Source organism: Xiphophorus maculatus, chromosome 5, assembly GCF_002775205.1.
Source record: "Xiphophorus maculatus strain JP 163 A chromosome 5, X_maculatus-5.0-male, whole genome shotgun sequence".
NCBI classification, from domain to species: domain Eukaryota; kingdom Metazoa; phylum Chordata; class Actinopteri; order Cyprinodontiformes; family Poeciliidae; genus Xiphophorus; species Xiphophorus maculatus.
In genome coordinates, this window is record NC_036447.1 from 16,859,064 (window position 1) to 16,883,667 (window position 24,604).

The window sequence follows — 24,604 nt, forward strand, 5'->3', positions numbered from 1 at the left end:
AAAAAAGGCACCAAACTTTGACCTTATTCATTGTTTTGAGAAATGTAAAGCATGCTGGGTAGATAATCTGCGCTTAGAAAATTACTAATTACTAATTTTACTTTTTTTCATCCTGCTGATGAAAAAAAGAAAAGCTTCATTAACAGGAATATTTAATGTCCCAGAACAGCAATTTCACACTTGTTGCCTGAGAATGGAGCCAAGATTAGGGTACTGGCAAGGAGCCCTTCCAACCTCACAGACCAGCAGAGATCCAAATGAGATGCTGTGGCTTGACCTTAAAAAGGTATTTTTTGCTCAAAAACCCTCCAACGTGGCTGAATTAGAACAAATCTGCAAGGATGAGTGGAGAAAATTCCTCTACAGCTGTAAAAGATTCACTGAAGGTTATCACAAATGCTTTATTGCAGTTGTTCACACAGCTCCATGTAGGTTTGGATTTTCTTCCCTTATTAAAAAACATGCTCATTAAAAAGCTACATTTTGTGTTTACTTGTTTTGTCTTTGACTAATATTTAATTTTGGTTTGATGTTCTGAAATGCTGAAGTATGACAAACATGCAAAAACGTAAGAAACCAGGAAGGGGGCAAACACTTTTCCACGCCACTTTTCTTTTCATCAATTTTACGAAAGCCTCAGAAAGTAATGTGTATAGCTGAAGAGCACCAGAAAGATCTTAAAGACTCCTGAATTCAACACAGAGGGGGAAGATCTTCTTTAAAGGTCCTCCGGGGCTCAATTATGATGCTGGTAAGTGTTTTCAGCCTGAGTGCTAGGGTAAGTGTGGAAAGGAAACTGCCCCCAGGGGAGCGATGGAGAAGAAGCCCACCTCCGAGGGCAAGGTGGACAGGAAAAAAGCCCAAGATTAAAGTGCTAAAGTCTCCTGAACAGTTTCCATTACAAAGTACAGGTTGCGACTGATCTAACTACAAATCAGAGGATCAAGTCGGCTCATGCATAAAAAAAACAAAAAAAAAACAAAGAGTTGATCGAGATATATGAGCCCATCATCAGTTCAATAAGCCTCTTGCAGCTTGTTTTCATTGAACTCAGCATCTCTATCAGAGTCCCCTGCCGTGTCAGTAAATATAACAATAAACACACCAGTGGCTGAAAGTGCAGGGCCAGTGGTTTCAGAAAACCGTTTTTTATTTGACACTCATACTTGAGTTATAAGACCTGACATTTTACAATATTATCCACTGGGAATGTGTGAGTATGAGTAATTATCAGAGATGGTGGTGGTGCTGATGGAGGAAAAGCTGCAGAGCAAACGAGAACTGTTTGGTGTTCCTGGACATCAGCGGCGGACAGAAGCCATCTATCAAAGATGGCATCCTGTTATCTCTAACATTCCCGTCGTTACTTATAAAAACACAGCTAAAAGGATTTGTCCGCGTTTTTAAAGTGTCAGAGTCCCGGTCTATCCCTCAACAACATACACACGCGCGCGGACACACACACTCACTCTGAAGGCGGTGCCCTCCTCGATGATGGTAGGCAGCTGAGAGAGGCAGATGTCCACGGCCAAGTCCCAGGCTTGCCTGCAGGGATGAAACACGGAGACACAAACCACATTAGAATTACATCATCTGATCTTCAAAAACAACACAAGTCAGGTAATAATACAAAAAAGTTAAGTTTTAAATTCACAAATGTATTGTTACAACAATTAATCAAATGTTGACAATACAAAGTAATTAGAACAATAGTAACACTACCAATTATGAAAATACAGAAGTGTTTATGGATGTTTGCATTTGTGGCATTATTCATATTTGTAATTACAAGAAAAGAAGACAACAGTGAAAAGAAGATGCTTGTAATGAATGGATAGTTGTGAAATTCTTACTAATAAAACAGAGTGTTTTTTTTAAAAGAAAATATTACAAATAAATCTATCACATATTCAAACTTTAAATTCATCTAGTTGTCTCTCATTGAATAAAGAAATCAATAGTTCAAGTTCAAGAAAACCGTACAGTTCAAATGTAGCAATATCATAGAAGTATGATAACAAATCAATAGTGGCACTTTTTCCCAGTACATTTTATTTGAATAAATACACTATTTGCTACATCTTATTCAACTGGTCAATAAAACAGACAGTAAATCAGCCAACTGCATGGTAGCAACTCAATGTTTTTAGACATCTACACGGCTTGCTGAAGTTCAGAAGCATTGGAAAGGAGAAGACAGACAAAGAAGAAAGGAGAAGTGAGTCAACTCTGAAAGCACAAGAAACTGAATTTTCAATGAAAACAATTGCAGCTGCAAGATTTAGATGGCTGGGTTTCATTTTGGCATAAACACAAAACCGTGGAGCTATCCTGCCTCATTTCAACAGTTCAAGCTGCTGCTGGTGTCATAGAGTGGGAAATAATAGCTTGATAAAATTAAGGATTGTTTTACTGCCACAGCCTACTTGAGTGTTGCTGCTGACAGTGTACCGTTCTTCTGACAGATACTTCAGGAATGTTTCAGGCATTTAATTCCAAAGAGACAGTTCTGTTATGTCTTATGTATCATGTATTATTTATCACATATGTAGGTGTCTGCACTATCGTATTGTAATAAGCTTTGTTATACAAATAGTTTTTCTAGTGTTGCCAAGCTGATGTTCCTACTAAATAGGTAGCAAATAATGCACTTATGAACAATTATTAATGTATCTGAAACTTGAGAACTGAGCTGAAAAACATTAATTACAAATACTGTATTTATTTTAAACGCAATTTCTTGGGTGCTAAGATTGTTTTGTCCCCCTGAAATAAAAAACCAAACCAAATCGAGCCGCTCTTTAGACCACCTTCTGGTAGGTTCGTTGGGAATTCAATCTTTCGCCCAGGTCCACTTATATATGTATGAATCAAAATGTATTTCATTTGCTTTGGTTGTGTCTTGTCACATAACACAGCTAAATTGATTTTCAGTTTGTACACAAGTGCAGGTCAACACCAGGTCTATGGTCGAGTTTTTAACACCAGCGTACAAATCCATTTCTCTCAGATCAGATTGCCTCCCCTGCATTGTTCTCGAAGCGCCTGCAACTCCTGAGATTTCCTTCAACGGGTCCTGGAGAGGGCAGTGAGGAGCCTTTAATCCCCCTTCTAAACACCAGCTCTTCTCCCATGGTCATTTTTAATTCATGGGGTTATGCAATCCACATCAAACCTTATCACAGCTTCTCTTTTCTCCCTTTCAGCCCGTCTCCTCTAACCTCCACTTTCCAGCTTCTTTTTCTTGCAGAAAATTGAACTCAGAGCCTCGATGGGGCTTTTTCCTCGCAGTTAGCATGAGTTAGAGGTTGATTCATGTTCCCAGTTGATGCACAGCGATGTAATGTGAAGCTGAATGAATGACGCAGAGTTCACTCTGTCTGAGACTCTTTCTCCTGCTCAAATGGCTTTTCCCATTATTCCAGAGTGATATAATAGAGTTGCACTCCTGGTTGACAGCACAGTGCAGAACATGTAATGGACTCACTGATGAATGTGCAACATAGAAACATATAAAGGTAGCTTGATTAAGGCTATTGTTTTTTTTTTTTTTTTTTGTCACTAGCAGCAGCACAAAGAATTAGCCCTGTGGTAAAAATCTTCACAGTAAAAAGCTGATTGCATTCCTAAGAGGAGATGCTGTACATCAAGTAGCAATTTGCAGCCACATACAGTGTTAGCTGTAAAGAATCTAGATCTAATTAGGCTCACAATGATTGGGCCTGGGCTGAAAAATACTGAATTTAAATCTAGTTCAGATGATGGCATCACAATACACAGAGTGTTTATGCACACTTGGGTTATTCTCAAGTGTTAAATTTGGTAAATCATCTCAAACAGTTACATGATAAAAATATATCTAAAAAAGGATGAAGAAACCTCAGTGTCCAACTACTCTTTCTGTTTTTGTTTCTCAGTATCATTGTTATAGTTGACTAAAATAAAAATAACAGAAAATTAAAGCAACAACTCAACTCCTTTAACAAATCAGATTTGAAAACACTACATTCTGGTTTCATAACTTGTGACTGGGAAATTGCCAGCTCACGAGTCCATCACTGATGGCTTTTATGCAACCCGTCGGCATATAAACAACCAGAAAGTACCATATTATCTGCAAGAACGTACTCTCAGGATGGAGGCTGCTCCAAGATTATTATGGCCTGGTTAACCCGCTCACAAGGCCGTAGAAGTGACTCATCTCCAGAGATCATGAGTGTTGAGTGTGAAATGAAGGGAAAGCTGTGTAGGGGAGCATTTGGCGGCTGACTAAGCTCTTTTCTCTGGTTGGCTGCAGAGAGTGGTGAAACAACATGCACCGATATAAAACAGACATACACTACTGGCAATTAAATGGCTGGCAAGGGAGTAATCAGCCTCAGGCTTATTTGCCCTGCCCTGTTCTGCCCCATTTGAATAACAATAGCAGTTTGTGTTTTGGCACTAACATGAATCAGCAAGCCCTTAAAAGTACTTATTCCCTCCTCTCCATCCTTTCCGGTCCAGTCCATGCTGGCCCAAACTTTTATTTTCCTGCTTGCCTTTTATCTCCAACACTTACTCTCTTTATTGCCCTCACAGTTTGGTTTCCTAGACTCCTAAAGCACTGCTCAGTCGTTACTCTATCCTGCTTAATATTGCATGTGCTGTTGTGAAATCCCAATTTGTTGGGCCGCAAACACTGAAAAGTACCCGCAATCTAAACTAATAGGGATGAACAAGCGAGAAAGAAAGACTACAGCATGCTCAAGGAGTAAAGAGCAGTATTTGTTACAGGGAGAGATGCCAGGTGGTTACACAACGAGCCTCTCCTGGAGGCTTTGCCAACGCCAGCCAGATAATGAGTGGGAGAAGCAGAAAGAGGCATTTTTAGAAGACGATGCAAAGGAAAAAAAGTGATGGAGAGATGTTTGTGTAACTAAAGGAAGATGGATGATTAGATAATGGCTTTTATATTGTGCAAAAGAGGAATCGGACAACAGCAGGCCTTTGTGTACAAACACGTATGTTAATGAGAAAACATGGTGGACAAATGGAAATGGGGTTTATTTCAACTCAGCGTTTGTCTCATTAAGCAGTAAATAATCACATTATTTCCTGACTGAAGAAACCTTTTGGATTTTTTAAAGAGGTGAAACATCTTCAGAAAATATAATAACTGTGTTTAATTCAAATAATTTAAAAAACAAAGTGCATTAGTAGTTTTTGATTAAAAACTCTTTTTCTATTTTAATGATCTGTAATAACAACTTGAGTATTGTTCTGGAGATTGTTCAAATGTGCTTATATGTGCTCCCATAAGGTCTACACATAACCCATAAAAACAGATATGGATTCTTTTATTTGACGTGAAAAAAATGTGAATAATTTTCTTTTTGGTCTGAACAGTTCATACTTCACAAAAACGCAAGTGCTGAGGTATTTGTATATCATTGTTGTTGAACACAAGACCAAACAAAAGTTCTGACCCAATCTGTCAAGAAGAAGCTGCAATAACATCCAGCCAGAGATGCAGGAACAGAATAGTGTAAAGATGTTCTTACAGCTCAAGGACAGGGAACACATTTCTCGTTTTTTGCATATTGTGTAGTTTGTTAAAAAGAGCACTTGAGTGATTCAATAGTCACATCTTGTATTCCATTGATTTTGGATGTGCTTGATGTTAAAACACTGTTCCTATTTTCTCTTTCAAAAGTCCATATTTTTCCCATCTGTCTATTTCACAAAATATGAACACTTTACTTGTAAAGCATTAATTTAAGATAAATATCTCATAAATGCATTAAATAACTAATGAACCCTATAGAGTCCAATTATATTATGTTCAATTATGTATCCGTAAAGGACTCAAAGTGCTTCACTTTTTCCACATCTTGTCATGCTACAACCTTATTACAAGTTGTATTAAATTAATCTTCCACAAAATTCAACACGCAAATGACAATATGGAAAAAAGTTTGAGATTTTTGCAAATTTATTAAAAATAGAAAACCAGCCACCACAACACATCACACAATCACAAACACACCACCAAGTTTTCTCTGCCTACTTCATACGTAATCTACTGTAAATAACAGCCACTAGTGGCAGAAAGATCTTCATGCAACACAAATTGCTCCTCAACAAAGCAGCAACAGAAAACAAAAGCGACTAGTGTATTGCAACGGTCAAGCCAACGTCAAAATCGCAACCTGTGTGGCAAAACCTCAACAGATCTCTACAAGCTTCATTAAACTGAGGCGATTTGGAAGAATGAGTTTGCCAAAATTCCTCCACAAAGATGTGAGAGGTGCTTAAGATCCAACAGAGAACAGTAACTACAACTTTCTCCTGCAAAAAGCAGCTTATCAACAAAATGTTCTCATAGTTCTAATAGACTGCAGAGCATTCTGGCTAAGCCTCTTAAATAAATATTAAAACAGAATAATATGTAATTTTTTTCTGATATTAAAAACCTTAAACTAAGTAAGACGTTTCTTGTCAACCACTCCTGTTCTGTTTCCAGTTACTGTGACTGTACTGGTAGTAATTTTCACCGCTATAAAACACTGAGCTCACTGCTGACAGCAACACAGGCAACAGTCAACATGAGAAAAAAAAAGGGTGTAAAGAAAATAATACATGAAGAGTTTGCATATGTTCAAAGGCAGAAACATATAAAAACACCTCCACATGTTGGCTCAGGCTTCCACACCAATACTTATTTAAGGAAGGTGTGAAAGTGACTCAAGCATTTATATTGCTTACATGTAATCTATATTCAGAGCAGCTCCAGAATGCTGTGTTTATCTTCGGTTTGCTTATAGAGCCATGACTGTAAATGAGAGACAGGGGAGCAACCTGTTGTATATTTGAGGACACATAAAGCATCTGTTGTATCACTGGAAAAACAAAATAACAAAATGTACCAGAGAAGCTATTGATTTTTTAGCTCACCTGGATTTTCTTGAGTCAGGAACAAAAAGAAATGTAAAAGCAGCAACTTTCCTGTGACTAAAGCCTATTTGGGATCACGGTTTCATAAAACAACCACAAGCTCCCCTCTTAATGGTTCACCTTCATCATTCACATTATGTGTTTGTACATGGGTTATAATTGCCTTTAGAGTTCAGCTAGGAAAACAGGTATTCATATAAAAATAACAGGAAGTCCCTGGAAGTGATGTATGTAATAGGTCAGCTCAATCATGAATGAAGCTGCACTATGAAGTTCACCAGAAATTGAATGTGCTGTAATCAACCCCACGGGGAGCAGGGCCACAACATCTCCATCAGCAATAAAATGTCTTAAACATTCCTCTTGCTCCAACTTTATTTGCTCAATATTTTTGAGCATGGCCAACACGGACTGAATGGCTTCATTCACTTCCTGTGCTGCCAATGCCAAACTACAACCCTGTATAGTAAGACAATAATTCAAAAACAGGGCAGAAGATTGATATCATCTTTCACAACTCCTCCTTGTGTTCACTGATTGTCCAGGTTGAAATTCAACTGGAAAAATCAAGCTCAATGGGAGAAATCCTAGACAGAGCATTAAAGGGAGATGAATATCGAGTGGAATTGGGTAGGAAGGGAATGGCCAGACAGGAAACACCCCATTAAATATTAAACTCTTGATCAAGATATTTTTCACATTTTATTTATTGCTGGTAGAAATAAATTTAACTGAGATTAAACAACATCAAATAATCTTCTTTTAATCAACAAAAGACATTAACAAAATGTGCTTTCCATGTGAGGATAAAGTTAGGACACCCTCAAATAGCTAGTTTTAAACCCTTTGGCTGAAACAACTTCTGGGAGGCATCTATCAAACTCTGACTGTCGAGATGTTTTTGAGCGATTTCTTGCATGTACAAGCCGTTTCAATGGAGAGTCGCAAACCAACCAAACCTAAAAAAAGGAAATCATTGTAAGGAAGCAGTTTTCTTTCAGTTAGAAATCCCTTCACACTGACACAAATTAGCTTCCAGGCATGTTTCACTGTTTGAATCCACCTCTAATTTCCCAGTTGATTTTTTAAAATGTTCATTCATTAAATATACATACCATTACATAAAGAGGATAATGCTGTTTCCTAATAAAGAATATGTCTCTTAGAAACTCTTCTCATCCTTTAATTGCTTTCTGTCTGAGTTAACAGCCAGGCCTTGAGGGTGACTCCTGTCTTTCCTCTAACGTCCAGCTTTGCAAAGCCACAGACATCTGTGCATCTGCGTGTTCATGTAACCTGAGCTCTGCTTGTGAGCGTGTCTTACCACATGGCGTGCATGTATGTGGGAGGCAGACGGGGGCTGCTGACTGGTGTACAGTTGTACGACCTCATTATCCTCTCTGCAAGCAGGAAATTGCGAAACAAGCTGGCCACCAGCAAGTCCTGACGAAACAACTTCTGGAACAGATCTGAAGTTGGGGATGGAGAAAATAGAAATTATATATTATTCTGCAGATAGAAGAAGGGCAAAAAACGAATTATATTAACCTACATGTAAGAATAAAAGAAAATGGGGCACTTTATATGTGAATGAACAGAGTCTATTGAGCCAAAGTGACTAAATTTGGAAAAACAATCATCTGGTTTGGGGGTTTGCTTCCAGTATGTAAAAGACAGAGAAATGCTTATTTTCAGTAAGTTGTGTCCTTAATCGTGTCCTCTTCTTGTAGCTTAGTCAAATAGGATGGTGGATCTGGAAGGCTTGCAGTGTCTGGGCACATTTGCTCTACAGAAAGAAGATGAGGTGACAGACACGATGTTGCAATATACAGTTAAAACCAGACATTTACATTTTATTAAAAGACACAATTTTTTTTCCCCTCAGTCCGACATTAAATCACACTAAACTGGTCCTGTTTTTGGTCAGATAGGATCATGAAAATTATTTCTACTAGCTGAATGCCAGAAGAGCGGGAGAGTGAATTCTTTTAACAGGGCACAGTTATGTATTTTACAGACATAAAGTGCCATTTTATAGCACAATCAAGTAACTATGTTATCTTCAGTTTTTTTAAAAAAAAAACTGTATATATCAAATATGACATAAAAGAAAATTGGCTTTGTAATCCAACACCTTGAATTTGGGCCTCTATCTCTTTAAGGAGTTCCTGCTCTTTCCTTTTCTGTCATTTAGCAAACAGAAATAATATTGGTTTTCCTAACTAAAATAAACCAAGAAAAGATTATTTTATACTGTTATACAGTGTATGCAAATCTCTGGTTTGAACTGTGTCTGAAATTCTTATAACATGTCAATCTCAAAGTCTTCAACACATTAAGAATCCACTAGTTTAGCTCAACTTTGACAAAGTCGGGCCACTTCCTTTCCACCGTTTCTGGCTGGTGATTATGATTTTACGGTTACTTTTTGGACATATTTCCTAAGGGACAATGAGCATGTTGTTGGTGACAGGCTGCAGAAGTCTCAGTATGTGTGTGTGTGTGTGTGTGTGTGCGTGCGTGATTTGGATAAGGTATATGAAGTGCCTTCATTACATGAAATCTCTCTGATGTGGGCAGCTTCATTAACAGCGGAGCCCCGAGGCTTTAAAAGGCTTTGGCAGACATCAGCATTGTCACAATGCTATTCTAACCGGGACACAGTTTGTCGCGTGGGAATTTGAATGTGTGACTGAGAGGACGTGTGTTGAATACATGAAACAGGAGGGAAATCAAGGAATACACAATCTAGAGGCATGTCATAACAATGAGTGTGTGCGCCAGCGTTTTCATCAGGGCAAGCATGTGAGAAATGGGTAGTTGCAGTCAGGTGTGTCGTATGCCAAACCCCGGCTCAAGTGATATCCTCAACTATAGTGCGGGGAACTCTAAACACAATTAATCTCAATTTGAAGAGCTGACCTGCACAAACTGCGCTTCTGGCATTTTATATCAAAAGCGGCATGATTTCAGTCACTGGGGATGTTCTGATGCTCTCATAGTACTGCTGATGCCTAGACATCGCTGCTTTTTATTTTAGGTGCCCCACTTTGGACTCCCTGAGAGCTGAGCCACGCGGGACGCTTTATTTTTCATCACTGCCCAGATATGTTTAAAGAAAGATTTTAGTATGCCTCTGATGTCTTTGCAAGCTCATCTTCCTGCCCCAACACCTCCACTGAGTGCTTTCAAACATTAATTTTAGCTTGTAACAGCAAAATCTTTTAAAAAGAAGCTTATTTTCCTAATTCTGACGGCTGGTTAGTGTGCCTATAACAAATCAGCACACTAAAGGATTACTAGAAATTCCTTTTAAAGCTTTGTTTTTTCAATTAGCACAGCAGAGAAAGTGCAGATCATTTGGTTTTTGGATTACTTGACTGTTGCTGTTTACATGTGTACCGCACAGCGGGGGTTGTTCTTATGATGTAAAATAGAAGAGAGGAGACAGTTGGAGCATCCCTGCAGAGGACCCTCAAGATGCTCAATCTTTCACCAGATTTGATGCAAATTGATGCAGCTTCCTGTGAATACTTGTAGCATTGCAAATCTTTTGACTGAACTGAGATGATCTGAGAAGTTTAAAACTTCTAATTTTGATTCTAAAAGAAGGAAGGAAGTAAAGATGGAAGGAACAAAGGAAGAAAAGAAGGAAATTAAAACTTTTTAACTGGGGTCACTTAAGAGCTACAGTAAACATTTTGTGAAGGCAGACAAATCTTTAATTCAGCCAGAAAAAAAGAGAAATCAGAATCTGCTCAGAAATCTCTGAGCCAGTGTAGCTGTAAATCACTAGAGAAACACAATATGTTGCTTTATTTTTGAGCGTGGTGAAATTTAAAATTTTAATTTAAAATTTTTTGTATTCCTATAAAAACACTATTCAAACACATTAATGTAGGCCTGTCAAAACACAAAAAATCAATCACATGATAAATTAAAGCAAGCTCAATAATTTCTGTTTGCATAATCTATGGCTTTTCTCTTCCTACCAAAACCTGGACGACAAAGAAGTCTTCAGTCTGATGCTTTGTTCTCAACAAGACTTTATCGAAGGACGGTTTTGCTTACAGAGACTTCATAATTCATTTTATTTGTTGTTTCTGTGGTTTTGTTTACTTATTTTGTGCATTATTATGCATTACCATTACATTACCATTACATTACTTTAAAATGGTCTCAAAGCAACAATATTATCGTTTATCGCTATAACTTCTGGGGCAATTTATCGTCCAGCAAAATTTGTTATTTTGACCAGCTTCCTTTCTTGTGATATATATTTTGTTGCTTTCACATACTTGTGAGGATGCAAATAAATAGATTTTCCTGACGAGGAGGAGGCTCTTGTGACGAAGAGACTCACCTCTGGGCAGCACGTTCCACGCGATTGTGTCGGTGATGGCAGTGAAGATCCAGTTGAGCTCTCCGAGGGGCGTGCGTCTGTCGTTGAGCCTGCCAGGGATCCTGCAACACAACACAACACAGATGGCATCGTGTCAGCCGCGCACACCGCATGTCACAGGGTTTACTCAGAGCAAAAAAGGAGCAACTGTTCTGCACTATTACAACACCATGTGAAGAAATTAACATTCGAAAGCACCAAGTTTCTTACTCAGAGATTAGCAGCTGAATATTCATGTGTTTTTGTGCCTCAGAGCCGCTGTAGGCTGAGATCAGACTGACACCAGGAACAAACACAAAGTAAGTCAAGCCTCTCTTTGATCATGTTTGAGATCTACAAGATAAAATGTTTTAAGAGGCAGCTGTATTGCAGCAATGTCAGCTAGGATGTCTTTACAAAGTGGGCTGCATGAAAACAAATCTGTGTTCTGATTTGACTTGACAAGGTCTCTCAGTAGTAAAATATTTACACAGGTGGCCATCTACTGCTGATCCTGGTAACACCTTCTCTAACGTCATAAGATGCTATAAGATTAGACATGAATCAATTTTAAAAACTTTTTTCCCCTAGATTTCTCCTGTTTTATTTTTTTTTCCTTTTCTTGTTGAATTTTCATATCAATCTAATTTTAACGTCAAAGACTGATAACCTGGTTCAGTTTTAGTATCCATCAAAAAAATATCTCAACATGAAGTAGGAAAAAAGTCAATTTCTAAGCTCTTGAGATCTCCATGAGCAACAGCAAAAGCCACTATCCATTAAGGGAGAAAACAGGGAACAGAGATGAACTTTCCCATGAGTGGCCGGTTCAGGAAAATTAATCCATATGTGAATCAATGACTCATCCAAGAGGTCAGTAAAGGCCCCCTACAGACCTTATGTGTCACAGTTAAGGTCAGACTTTATTGCAGCAATAAAGTTTGACCTCTCTTGTTTTTTGTATTAAAAAACAAGAGACTGGGCAACATGACATCATGAGACTTTTAAGGGGAAAAAGTATGAACATTGTTAAATCTGGTTTAAAACAAAAAGTTTCAGAAAAGAAACATCCTACTTAACAGTTAAGCACAGTGGTGGTAGTGTGATCACCTGCAGACCTTAGGTTTACGTACAGTTGGATTAAAAATTAGGACAATGATCCAAAGCTCGCCAGCAATTTCTTCTCTAAAAGTCCCAACACAAACAATTAAATTAAAAAAATCTTCAATCTTAACAAGATGACAGATTTTTGTAAATGCAACTGCTATTTGTACTGAAGAAAGCAACAAACATTACGAAAAAAAGAAGCTATGAAGTTCTTCATCAGTTTTCTTGTTGGTATCTTTCAGATCTAAAAGAACCAAGATGAAAAGAAATACAACTTGATTGATAACTTGTCAATAAAAGCTGACATCAAGTTTGTAACCTCCTCTTCTTACTAGGATTCTGGGTTTTCGCCATCAAAAAAAGAGAATTTGTCAATATGCAAAATGTAATTTTTATATATGAATTTCTCATTTCCCTTTAAATGATTTAAATATTTGTGGTTGTGTGAGTCCATTTTTACTCCCTGTTAAAGGTGACAGTCTGAGAATAGTGAATCAGTCACTTCACCAAACAAAAAACTAAGTTCTGTAGGTTTAGCATAAAATCTTAATATCAAATGTACAATCTTTAACTGTTTCCATCCAGATTTTTGCCACAAACTGTCATTTCCAAACATTTATCATCATCATTAGATTCCACACTGGAGCACAAGCATACTCACTTTCCCTTTCTCAATAATACATTACATCTCAAGTCATTTATCACCCTCCACCCAAGTTTGTATAAATGTGCAACGAGGCTGAACTTTTTTTGACCCAAGCCCTCAATTTCTACCTCTAAGTGACAAATAATAGCAGCTGTAAGGCTCCTGGCACTACAGGCCCTCTGTATAACGATGAGGGCCGGCCAACTCCTGAGCACTTTGAGTGCCTGCCAAAGGTGTTTGAAAAGTCAGCAGTCAGGATGAACACTCAGCAGTTCCCATCCTCACTGATTATTCTCTGTATTACATTTGAGGGTGGAAAAAAGAGAGGCAAGTGGTGGATGGGTGAAGAAACAGATGAATCACTGAATTGGTAAGAAAGCCCTCTGAGATGTTGAGGCTTGTGCCATCAATCAAAGTTTGGGTAAGTTTTGTCCATCTCTTGCTCTCCACATTAAGTTAGGATTTATTGCCCCAATTTAGTTTCCACCAATGCTCTGGTTTCACATCTATGAGAGTGTCTCCAGTTCCAAATAAATGAAAGAGTACAACAAAGAAAGTGCTGACATTATTTTGACCCTTTAAAACTTTTTAGAAGTTCTTTATGATGCATCTAGTGGGGAACAAAAAGGCATTGACCTTAAAAGGTGCAAGAGACCATGGCCTTGAAATGAAGATGTGAATGTGAGGTGTCACCTTAGACAGATGTTTGATATTAAAATACTGATTTGAACTTTGAGTTTTTTTGCTTTGATTCAAACAGTAAAAGTGAACTATGAGTTGCAACACAGCTCTCACATACTGTTTAATAAGATATTTAGACCTTTAAAAGCTCTCACCAGAATATTCATATAGATTAAGTGACAAACACCGGCTAAAAATTAAAAGGAGCTAACAAAGATTCTGTTTTTAAATTTATTAATTTTTGCAACATATATTAAATACACTGAAGTCAAAGTTCACATTTAAAAGGTTGCATTGACAGCATGAATATCATGTTGATTCTGGATTAAAAAGCTTAAAAATTAAACAAAGTAGTCATCTTTTTTAATGTTTTTGTGGACCATGAGTCTGTTGAAGATATAAATCATCGTTAATCATCTCAAAAGGCAGTGATCTCATATCAGCCCCTCGTCAAGGCGACAGGTTTATTCCCTATAATTTGAAAGAGTTGATACTGGTGGCTCATGATTCTGAAGGTACTGTAGATCACGTGACACTCGAGTTTATAAATACATCAGTATATAAGACACTGGATGTAAACAAGCTCAGAAAGCTCTGCACAAAGGAGGAACAAGCTCCTAGAAAAATATACAAATATCTCTGCCACCTTGAGGGAATGGCTTGTTCTTGACAAAATAGCAAATGAAAGAAATATTTCATTACCGGATCAATACAGCATTTCCGCTGCATTGAAAACAGAGCTATAACAGACATGATTCCCGAAACACAGAGTTGGATATCAGAAACCTGCTAATTTCTAAAGTACAGCAGGTACTTCAGTACCTGCTTCATCTGATATCTTTCACTATAAGATGAAACGTCTTATAGTGAAAGGCACAGGGAAAGACTTAATATGGATCATCCCACATCAGTTGCTTCAACACCCCCCTTTGAGACGAGTGAGAGGGGGTGAGCAGGTAAAATCCACATGCCCTGTGCTTCGTGACTCCATTATGTAAAAAGGCTCCTGTGACTGGATCCAACCAGAATGTGAGTTGGATGAACGTGGGAAGAAAGGAGACAGAAGGGTGCACAGATGGAGTGAGAACCGAAGAATGATCAAATTAATAAACAAATCAACAACATGCGACTATTCAAAGTTGCCATGTTACTGAATTTGTTTCACAACAAAATGTTTGTAACAAATGCGATGAGTGTTTAAGGCCATTTCTATCCACGTGTAACCTTTAAAGGTGAGCAAAATGAGTTGACGCTGAGTGTAACGGCTGGCTGCTTAGCCATGCTCAGACTGGTGTTGAATAAGAACAATACGGAAAATGGAAGAGGGAAAAAGTTGTTTGATCTACCAATTACATGATACGTACTGCAGAAACAAGCTGCCTAGTCTCTTTGTCTTTAAGCCAGTGACGTAATCAGGTGTAAATTTCCAAACTTTACGTAAAACGTTTGAACTCACTTAGTGTGAGTTCAACCAGTTTTCCAAGCAGGGGGTTCAAGTTTGTTTTTAGGAAGTTGTGTGACAGTGGAGGCAGCAACAGCTGAGTTTTTAAGGAGGTGTCTGTCTGTCATCCTTTCACCACTTTCCTCCATGGGGTTGCCACAACACAGTAGCCACACAACTGCGTGCACATAGACTTGACAAAGATTGTTCTTGTGGTAAAAATGCAAGAACAAAACTACCAGTGAACCAATCTGCAGTTTGGATTTAAGCAATCATCAAATGGCAAAGAATGTGAAGTCAAAGTCCAAAATGATCCTTCAAAGACATTTAGAAAAGAAAGATCCAAGCAACTAAGTCTGGTTAGAACCAGTGAATGACTACATTCATTATCATTTAAAATCTTTTTATCATTTTACTGTACTGTAAATATTCACTGTTGTTGTGGTCATAATTAAAAATCCGTCCAGTATTCTTAAATAAAACATTAACCCATCTACATCTGCCACAATTTACAGAAATAGGCTCATTGATTAGAGATAAAATTGAGGGAAAGAAAGTCAAAACAATCAACAAAATGAGTCAAAACCTACAAAAAGGTATAGGAGGTGAATATTAAGTATCACATTAAAGGATCCTCACTCTGGTGTGGAAACATCAGATTATCTGGATTATGATTAAGTCAAGTAATGAAGTGTTTTCGTTTCCTGTTTGATTTTGAGGTTCAGCTTTAATCAAAGAGCTGGCACAACTCTAGAGAGTTCAGGTGAGATGAGCTTGGTCCCATTTTTCTTTTATGAGCTCTGAGGATATCCATTATTTAACTAAGGTGGATATTGGCTGACTCAACATTTAAACCCCCGGTGCAACACATAGGACATGCAATCAACCAAAACAGCACATTTCAGCCACAGTGGTCCCACACTGCTGAGACTTCAAGACAGACAAGTTAGAAACCCTTCTACAAAAATTAATTACATATACACACACACACATATATATATTCAGGGGTGCCGTCAGGAATCTTGGGCCCCCTGACAAAAAATTTAATTGGGCCCCCCCACTCAGCTGCTGTTACAATTTTTTGAGTCGATCTGACCAATCAAAAGCGTCACAATTTTAAAGGCTTGAAACTGCCTTGCTTTCTTTGGTCCAATACTGATAACTAGCACAATATTCACTGCTCATGAATTTTACATGGAACAGTCCACATACAGTATGCAAGTAGATTGCTTAAATTTTTTCTATTAGTTTTAGATTACTGAAATGTCTCTCCCCACGAGCAACAGTGAACAGTAACATGCAAAATACACATAAAGCAATCCAGACTTCTCAAAAAATGCTATGTAGTTGCATTTTATTGAAGCTGCAGTACGTAACTTTAATAAAAAATATGTTTTCTCCATATTTGTTAAAGCTGTCACCATGTCATGACAGTTTCTTATGAGACAGATAATCTGTGAAAACAATCAATCTCCTCCACCTTCTCCCTGAATTACTATTGCTGGCTACAGTAATGCAACATTCCGGCCAAAACAACCAATCAGGACCAGGAGGAGGGCCTTAGTGCTGTCAATCAACTTCATTCACTCACTGCTAAATGTGCTAATGGTGGAGAAACAACATATTATTGCAGGAAAATCGTTTATCTGCCGTCACTGGTAGCTATGCTGTCAGTCAGGGGCCCTTACAATTGTCATAACTTTTCCCCAAATTCTCAAGAAAACTCTACTTTTAACAGGCACAGTGAGTCAAAAGCTGTGTATGAGGTTAAAGTGTTTATTCATGGTTAAATAGGGGAAGACAACAAAATATATACGATAAGAATTAAAAACAAATACGCTGACATAAGTCAGTGTAACATTTGTGGGTGTTTGAACTGTTCTTACAGCCACCAGGTCAAATGTTATTGTTCCTGTAGTCCACAGGATGATCCAGAGGAGACAGGAGATGGAAGATAAAAAGGACATGAGAGCGCAAAGCATAAAGGGAGAGCTTCAGTGTCATCAAAATCCACCAACTAATGTCAGAATGGTTGAGAAGAAAGAATATACGAGTGAAAAACTGTTTTACTTGTTCAAAGGTGCTCATCCCTTCTCTAGCAGGTTCCCATCCTGCCTTTGGGAGTCATTCAACTGCAGTTCTTCTGCACTACAGCATTTTCTGCACAACATCCATCAACTGGAGAGTGGTCGTGTTTGAGAGGAGATGAAAAGAAGCAATGACGATGTGTACAAATAACATCAGAAGAAAACTAAAAGGAAAGATCTCAGACGAGCGAGAAAAAGCTTGGAAAAATACATGTTTGAATTATGAATAATTCTCATTAATAGTTTGGAAAAAAGGGAGAAATGTCCTATTTATTTTACATTCAGGAATACCTAAGTATGCAGCTGTGTGTAAATGCACTGATATTTCTAGAAGATAGTTTCTGCAATATGATCAAGTCCAACATTATTATGAGGTGGATAATCCGATAAGTAAGGCTCAGTAATTAAAGTAGTAAGAAAATTAATTCTTAAATGAGCAAGCCCATAATAACATCATCATAATATGTAATTATGCAACTTTTTAAAACACAAATCTCTACCAAACATTCACTTGTCTACCTTCAAACATGTAAACAGGAGTGACATCGCTCTCTCTATAAGGTTTGATATGTTGTCACTGCACCCTTGGCAGTTTTAATTCTTCTCTGAAGGCTTTCCACAATATTTAGGGTTGTGTTTATCAGACTTCTTAACCATTTTCCAGAAGGCATTTGTAAGATCATACACCAATTCTGGAAAAGAGGGACTGATCTAATTTACTTCACAGGTGCTCTACCAAGTCAGGCAGGCCAATAAACTTCTTTGACACCAAACTAATCCATATTTTTATAAACCTCCAATTGTACACTGGTGAGCAGTCATCTTGGAAGAGTACGAGACGACCCCCAAACTGTTTCCACAAAGTTGGAAGCCTGAACTTACCCAAAATCTCTCTTAATGGTGTAACATTAAGGTTGTGTTCAAATACCATGCAAGGACTACCCAAATCTGATTTTCTCACAACAGACTGAATGGCCCAATTCCAATCTTTCACACCACTCAGATGCCCCCCCAAAAATCTCATATGCGGCACTGAATTGAATACATGTCCGATTGTTTTCATCTGCAGTCTGAATGTTCATGTCCATCTTAGCAGACTTTTATGTCACTGACAAGCATCATAATTCTGCACCCAAAGAATCCAGACAATGGTTGAAATGTTTTATTAATGCAGAAGTGAAGCAGATCACATCACAATCCCACCACTTCTGGTTGAACATTGCATACAAACAGACTTCTCTATGCAAGTTGCTGTCAATGCTCCACAAAAGGCCATTTCTATTAGTAGTTCTTTCTTTTTATTAGCTTCCTCTGTCTTCTTATGATCTTGAGAAAATACTGTTGGCCTATTGCTGAATAACTCTAATGTTGATCCACAGACGGCCCCATCTATTATTACTTCTATAAAGAGTGCACTGCTGTGACGTCATTGTTCTTCTGCACACGCAGGTCTCTTTGGGGTTATAAACAATTCACACCAAAGTCTCACTGCCATTGCATCACTAACAGATTTCAGCAAAAAAAAAATAAAAATTGACCATTAATACCTGCTTTGTGAATGTAGCATAAGAGTTTCTTTCACTGCAACAAAGGGGCCGACCCACAAAAATATGCCCCACAATATAACTCATTCTGCACCAAACTTAATACGACACAATGCAGGCAAGTGTTGTCCTCTGGAAAACACTTGTCCTCTGGAAAAGCATGCTTCTCTGCCAGACAGAGAAGCATGCTTGATAACTCCATACTGTAGAACATTGCTCCCCTGCTTTCAAGTCAAGTAGTGATGTTCTTAACACCGTTTCCTCCTGCACAGACCACCTCCTGTTCCCTAATCTGAAGGCCACATGAAATTTAAAGATCTATAGCTAAGAGTTCAGCAGAAAGTTGGTGATCTCTGTGCACCATTTTGTGTTGCTCTATCACACAAAATGCCAATAAAAGAAAGTATCTGGTTGTAAATACTTATTTGTGTTTTCACTGTGGTAAGAAATATAATATTTAGTTTTTATATCAGCCTCAATGACTCACACTCAAGCTGCAGCTGTTCGTCAGGACAGGAAGTAGCTCAGCAAGGAAAAGCAGGTGCTTGTGGGACTATTGGCATCAGCTTATTCAACATTTGTTTTGATTTTTATTTTCTAATCATTTGAAAAAAAGATGTTCAGTTGGGAGGAAAGACTTGTAGGAAGTTCCACGCATAAGCCTGTTGTTGTCAATTACACATAAAAGGAAGTAACAGAAGCTTCACTGAGAGGAGGAAGAAACTGATTCTGCTAGTTATGAGATGTGGTAAGCATCAAATCAAACTAAAATAAAGTAAATGGTGTTTTCTGATTCTGTGCATAATTTTATGAGTAGATAGATTTTTGAGTATGCATTCTTCACCAGATTTTTCTTGCTGGTCCGTGGCACACTGACGTCACTGTTATTATTCTAATTCAGCAAACTTAGAGTGACAAATAAACACATCATTAGGAGACTGCTGAGACGCCCTTCAAGTTCAACTTCCTCAGTCACTCTCAGACCATTCTTTTTTGTTTTTACCAAGTTACTTACATTTTTAAAAAAAATAAGTCAACCATCTAAATATATAAATGTCATTTCATCCTCTCCAGAAAGCTTAGGTGAGTATCTACACAGACAGTTCAGTGAAAACAGCAAAACTTTGGATGTACTGAGAGCTTGCATCAATCTGAGGATGGTGTGCCTGAGAGCAAGAGATGATCCACGTTCAGTTGCTCCACACCTGGAGGTTAATTCAGCAAATTTAAAGCTTTAAATCTGCCAAAGTGCTGCCACTTTGACAGTGAGAGGGAAACAAAGGCATAGGATTATACCTTCAGGATGGAAAACAACAGAGAGAGGGAGGCAAGGCGAGGAAAGGCAGGCGGCAAAGGGAAACTGGATAATGATGTCTCTAGACCATGCTCTGCTGACAATAAGAGGGAAAATTGTTGTGCGCTCCTACTTACTTCTCGATGAGGTCTAACGTCACCCCTGGCACCAACTTGGCACTCTTTTGCATACAGAACCTGGAAGAAAACAGAAGGGAGATGTTACTAATCGAGATTAAAGAGAAAACAAGAGATGCTAGACGATGCAATGAAACGTTTGGCCTCAGTGGTGCAAATTTTATGACCCACATGAGAGTCAATCAATAAATAACACTCAAATGAAAAATGGGGGCTGCAAAATTGCAAGCATCGAGGATTGAGAGGTACGAGTGTATTTTGGCTGAGTTATAGTCGAGAAGGAGGGGACAGTCGGTGGGAAACATGGACTCATATTTCTGAGACGTCTGCCATGGGGGATATTGTTTACTATGCCTGGTTAGGTCTGACAGGTCGGGCCAGATGTAAGTCACAGCCGGCTGCTGTTCAGTCCTGACAGTCGCACAGATCGCTAGGAGTCATCACACACCTGGAGAAGAGCAGGTGTGTATGCTTTTGTACACAGAGTGAGCAAACAGCAGCGGTGGGAAAGATTACATAAGGGAAAGCAATGGAAAGGGACTCTCATAAATTGTTATACTTTTATAAAAATAACATGAATGAATATTTTTTAAGAGAGGGGTATTATGCAAAATTAACTTAGAGCATTACATCATGTTATAATGTAATTCCAAACCTAAAGTGTTGCTTTGACTTATTCAAGCATGTTTGAGAATTCCTTGAATATGACGTGGCAGCCATTCCGGGGGTGCCTAAACGCTTGCTCGCACAAAGTGGCGCCTTTTCCGCAAAGCTGATCGGGCTTCTGCCTCTCATAGCCCTCATTCCCCTATGCAGAATTAGCAAACGCCTGGTGAAACTGAGCGTTTGCTGAGCTTATAATACAAACTACAATGCTCCTTTAAACAGTATCATTGGATGGCATGGAGGAGCATTGTTGTGATGACGGGCTAACCAGGGAATCTCAGAAAGGGTGAGAGGTTCTTAAAGAGACAGAGACCAATTTCAAGATGTCAGATATGACTCGCTGTGTTGTCCATATAATTGTGTAAATTTGAACTGCTAAAATAAATTTGCTTAATGGGAACACAAAGAAATTTGGAAAAGACAATGTTTTTCGATAAAGATTTTATGCTAGAATGAGGTGATTTTTCAGCTGTATGAAATTTGTGTATTTCACTGAACTCCAATGGAAACACTTTTTGCGTATTGCACGAGTTGTGATCAAAGACCAGATGTTACTACTACGTGAAACGATGAAGATGACAGGAAGTGGGAGGAGGATCATGGTGTAGCATATTTTTTTATGATTTATTGCATAAACTAATTTATTTCCATATAATTTTAATTGCATTTTTTATTTAATGGAAACACCGCAATTGAACTTTTTTTTTTTTTTAGATTGGGAGAATAGCAACAAATCTTTGCGTGCATTTGTAATGGAAACACGGCTACTGATGTCAAGTCATATTTCTTTTAAATTGTTTTTGATCTGTATATTATTTTAATGGCATATGAAGTTAATATAATTATTTTAACCTATAAAATGGCACGATGTGCCTGGAAAATACAAAATACCGCCTCTTTAAACATCAACTTAACAAGTGACAGACAGTATCAGAAAATGTAAAGGCAAGAAAAAATATACAAAAAAGATCTTTTTTCTTTGCTTAAAAATATTGAATTACTATTCAAAAGCCTATAAAAGGACTCTTGATCCAGAAGCTGAAATCATCACGTTTTGGTTGCTTACAGTTTCCTCCATGTCTGCCAAAAACTGTACAAGTGTGCTTGACAGCAGGGATGATTATCACAAAAAAAATCTTCTATTAGAAGAACAGAGTAAATGCCAAATGATTGCTAATACAGTTGGATGAAACTCAAAACAGAACCTTCTGTGGCATCTCAATAGAGAGCAGAAGAAAATTTAAAAAACCAAACATGTAAGACAAAAAGAAAATAAATTACAAAGAAAACATGCAGTCAAGTAGAAACGGAAATGAGATGTGCAAAATACATCAATACAATCCAGCTGTGTGATATGTTTATGACAAAGGGTAGAACACTTCTACAGTAAGTTTTTTTTATCTGAAAATTAAACATATATTCAAAGGAACTGACAAGGAGGAAAAGATATTTGGGGGCAAATATTGCTCCTATTATAATGGTAGGAGAAACACTGGGTACTTAAAGTCAAAGCTGCATCTTACTTTTATAGAAAGCTCTCAGATCCCTAATTATAAATAATTTCTTCATGAGAATGAGTGATTCTAGTTTTCGGAGCTGCCATCATCTTTGGACGCATATCTGAATGTCAAACTGACTCACGAATGCCCAAAAACAACGTATCCAGGATCCACCCTGACTGGCTGTGACAAAGGCTGCTGCACTTGAATTCCTTCTGTTCCTGAAGAATAATGAGTTCCCACATGACAGCAGCACGACTTTCTGACTCTTCAAAGATCAGCCGGGATCTTGAGTGAGTCTGACACTGCTGAAGCCAAGAGCAGGAAAGATGTGATCACAACAACTTGTTCTATGGTCTCTCTGGTCAAAAGCATCTTAATTAAAAGTCACAACATGCACAATCTGGTCTAATAAAAAATACCACAGACAAGTAATATCAATTCCCACAAACATATGTCTATAATCTTTTTGCCACAGGGATTTTACAGCTCAAGATTAAAGGCTTTGTTTATGCTTTTGTATGTTTTGGAGCAAAACAAAATCTATAAGTCTCCACACATAGATGATTGAGAATTAAGACAGGACAAAAATAGACAGGCTGATGTTACAAATCACAAATATAAAGGTTTTGTCAGGGAATTGGAATCAAAATTCTGTGCAGCGAGACGTCAGAACATTTACACCAAAGACATCAGGAGAGAAAAAAAGGAAAAAAAGAGGAACCAGAAGCAACCGGTGGCATTTCATGCATTCATACCATATCATAATTTTGATCCACAAGCTGACTTTATCCTGGCTTTATGAAAAGCCATGTTTGTCCCCACCTACGATCAAAAACAGGCTCTGACATTCTAGACACGCACTATGATCAGAGCAAAGTCATTCAACTTGGCTGTTTGAGCTTCAGCTCTGCTGTCTTTGGTCTCTGCGATATCAAAGTTAGAAAAAACAATTTGGCACTATGCGGTTAGTATTTAGTTATGAGATTCAGAAATTAAAAAGAAGCACAAACAGAGGAACACAGCGAGTGAAAAAGACAATATTTAGTCTATAAAACTTAAGGGAAATTTAACAAACATTTTCTAAAGTAGCTCAACTAAACTGTTGACATATACGTATAAAAAGGTGCATCAGGTCTCATACCTTCTACTCTATTGTATTGAAAAGTAGTGGGTTTTTGAATAAATGTAACTCACCTTGATGCTACATCCACTCAAGCAGCTGCTAATTAAATTGGCATTTATTAAAAGTCCTCGCCACAGTCACTTTGCATGAAGGTACTCCAAAAAACCCCCAACAAAAACAAAAACAAAGGATAACAGTAAAGCCCCTTTAAGCTTCGACCGTGGCTAATCATTCACTTGCTCGTGCAGAAAACACAATACAGCCAATCTAGCTTCAGTGCTAAAGCCAGTTCTAAAGTACTCTTGCAATGCAACCACTTTGTTTTTGCTGCTATGCCAACTATTGTTTGATCCATCCTCCGCTGTTTTCTGAGTTTCCGTAGAGGTTCATTGCTCCAGAAGAAAGTTTAACTATTCAAATAATTTTGCGCATCTTATCATTTGGATAGATAACCAGCTTAGTTTACTGATCCTGTTTAAAACTACAATCAGTGTCTGTGAACACTTAATCCTGACCTGCTGATATCTGATCAGTACCAACAGAGTTGTAAAAAGGGATAAATACACCATTTTGAGAAGGATTTATTTACTCCACCTGACAATGCAAAAGAGACCAACAGGAAACAGAGTTGGAAATGTTTATAGATCACATGGAAAGTGACACCAGAAAACATTCAGATGCTAGGGTCAGGGTAAGCAACATGGAAGCCATCCTATCTTGTATCAACGAGTCAGACTGGTGATGTAGGAATAATTTTCTTGCCACAGTGTGGGCTCCTTAAGCTGAAGTAGGTAACTTTTATTAAAAAAAAATAAATAAAAACATTGAGTTCCTCTGACATGAGATTCTACTGCTATTTGCAGAAATGCACCACTTGTTCAGAAACAACCAGTCAGAGCCAGGAGGAAGGTCGTAGTCAAGCTCGCGTACATGCCGCAGTTGTGATTAAGTTGTGAAGAAACAACTTAATCTTACAGAAAAACTGTTTATCTGCCATTATTATTGGCCATGCTTACTAGCCTGCACATTCACGGCAGGCTCCACTGCCGGAAAGAGCTT

At 38.0% G+C, this 24,604-nt stretch overlaps 1 protein-coding gene across 6 annotated transcripts in view; it reads right to left on the bottom strand.

The window, feature by feature from the left end:
• The window catches only part of rptor (regulatory associated protein of MTOR complex 1), a 142,422-nt gene that overhangs the window by 59,743 nt on the left and 58,075 nt on the right, over window positions 1-24,604 (bottom strand). For all 6 annotated transcript variants that reach the window (XM_023333675.1, XM_023333676.1, XM_023333674.1 and 3 more), the window contains exons 8-11: window positions 20,255-20,314; window positions 11,300-11,400; window positions 8,261-8,405; window positions 1,470-1,545 (exon numbers count right to left, since the gene is read on the bottom strand). In XM_023333675.1, coding sequence (XP_023189443.1) covers window positions 1,470-1,545; window positions 8,261-8,405; window positions 11,300-11,400; window positions 20,255-20,314 — 382 coding nt within the window. The remainder of the gene's footprint in view (window positions 1-1,469; window positions 1,546-8,260; window positions 8,406-11,299; window positions 11,401-20,254; window positions 20,315-24,604) is intronic.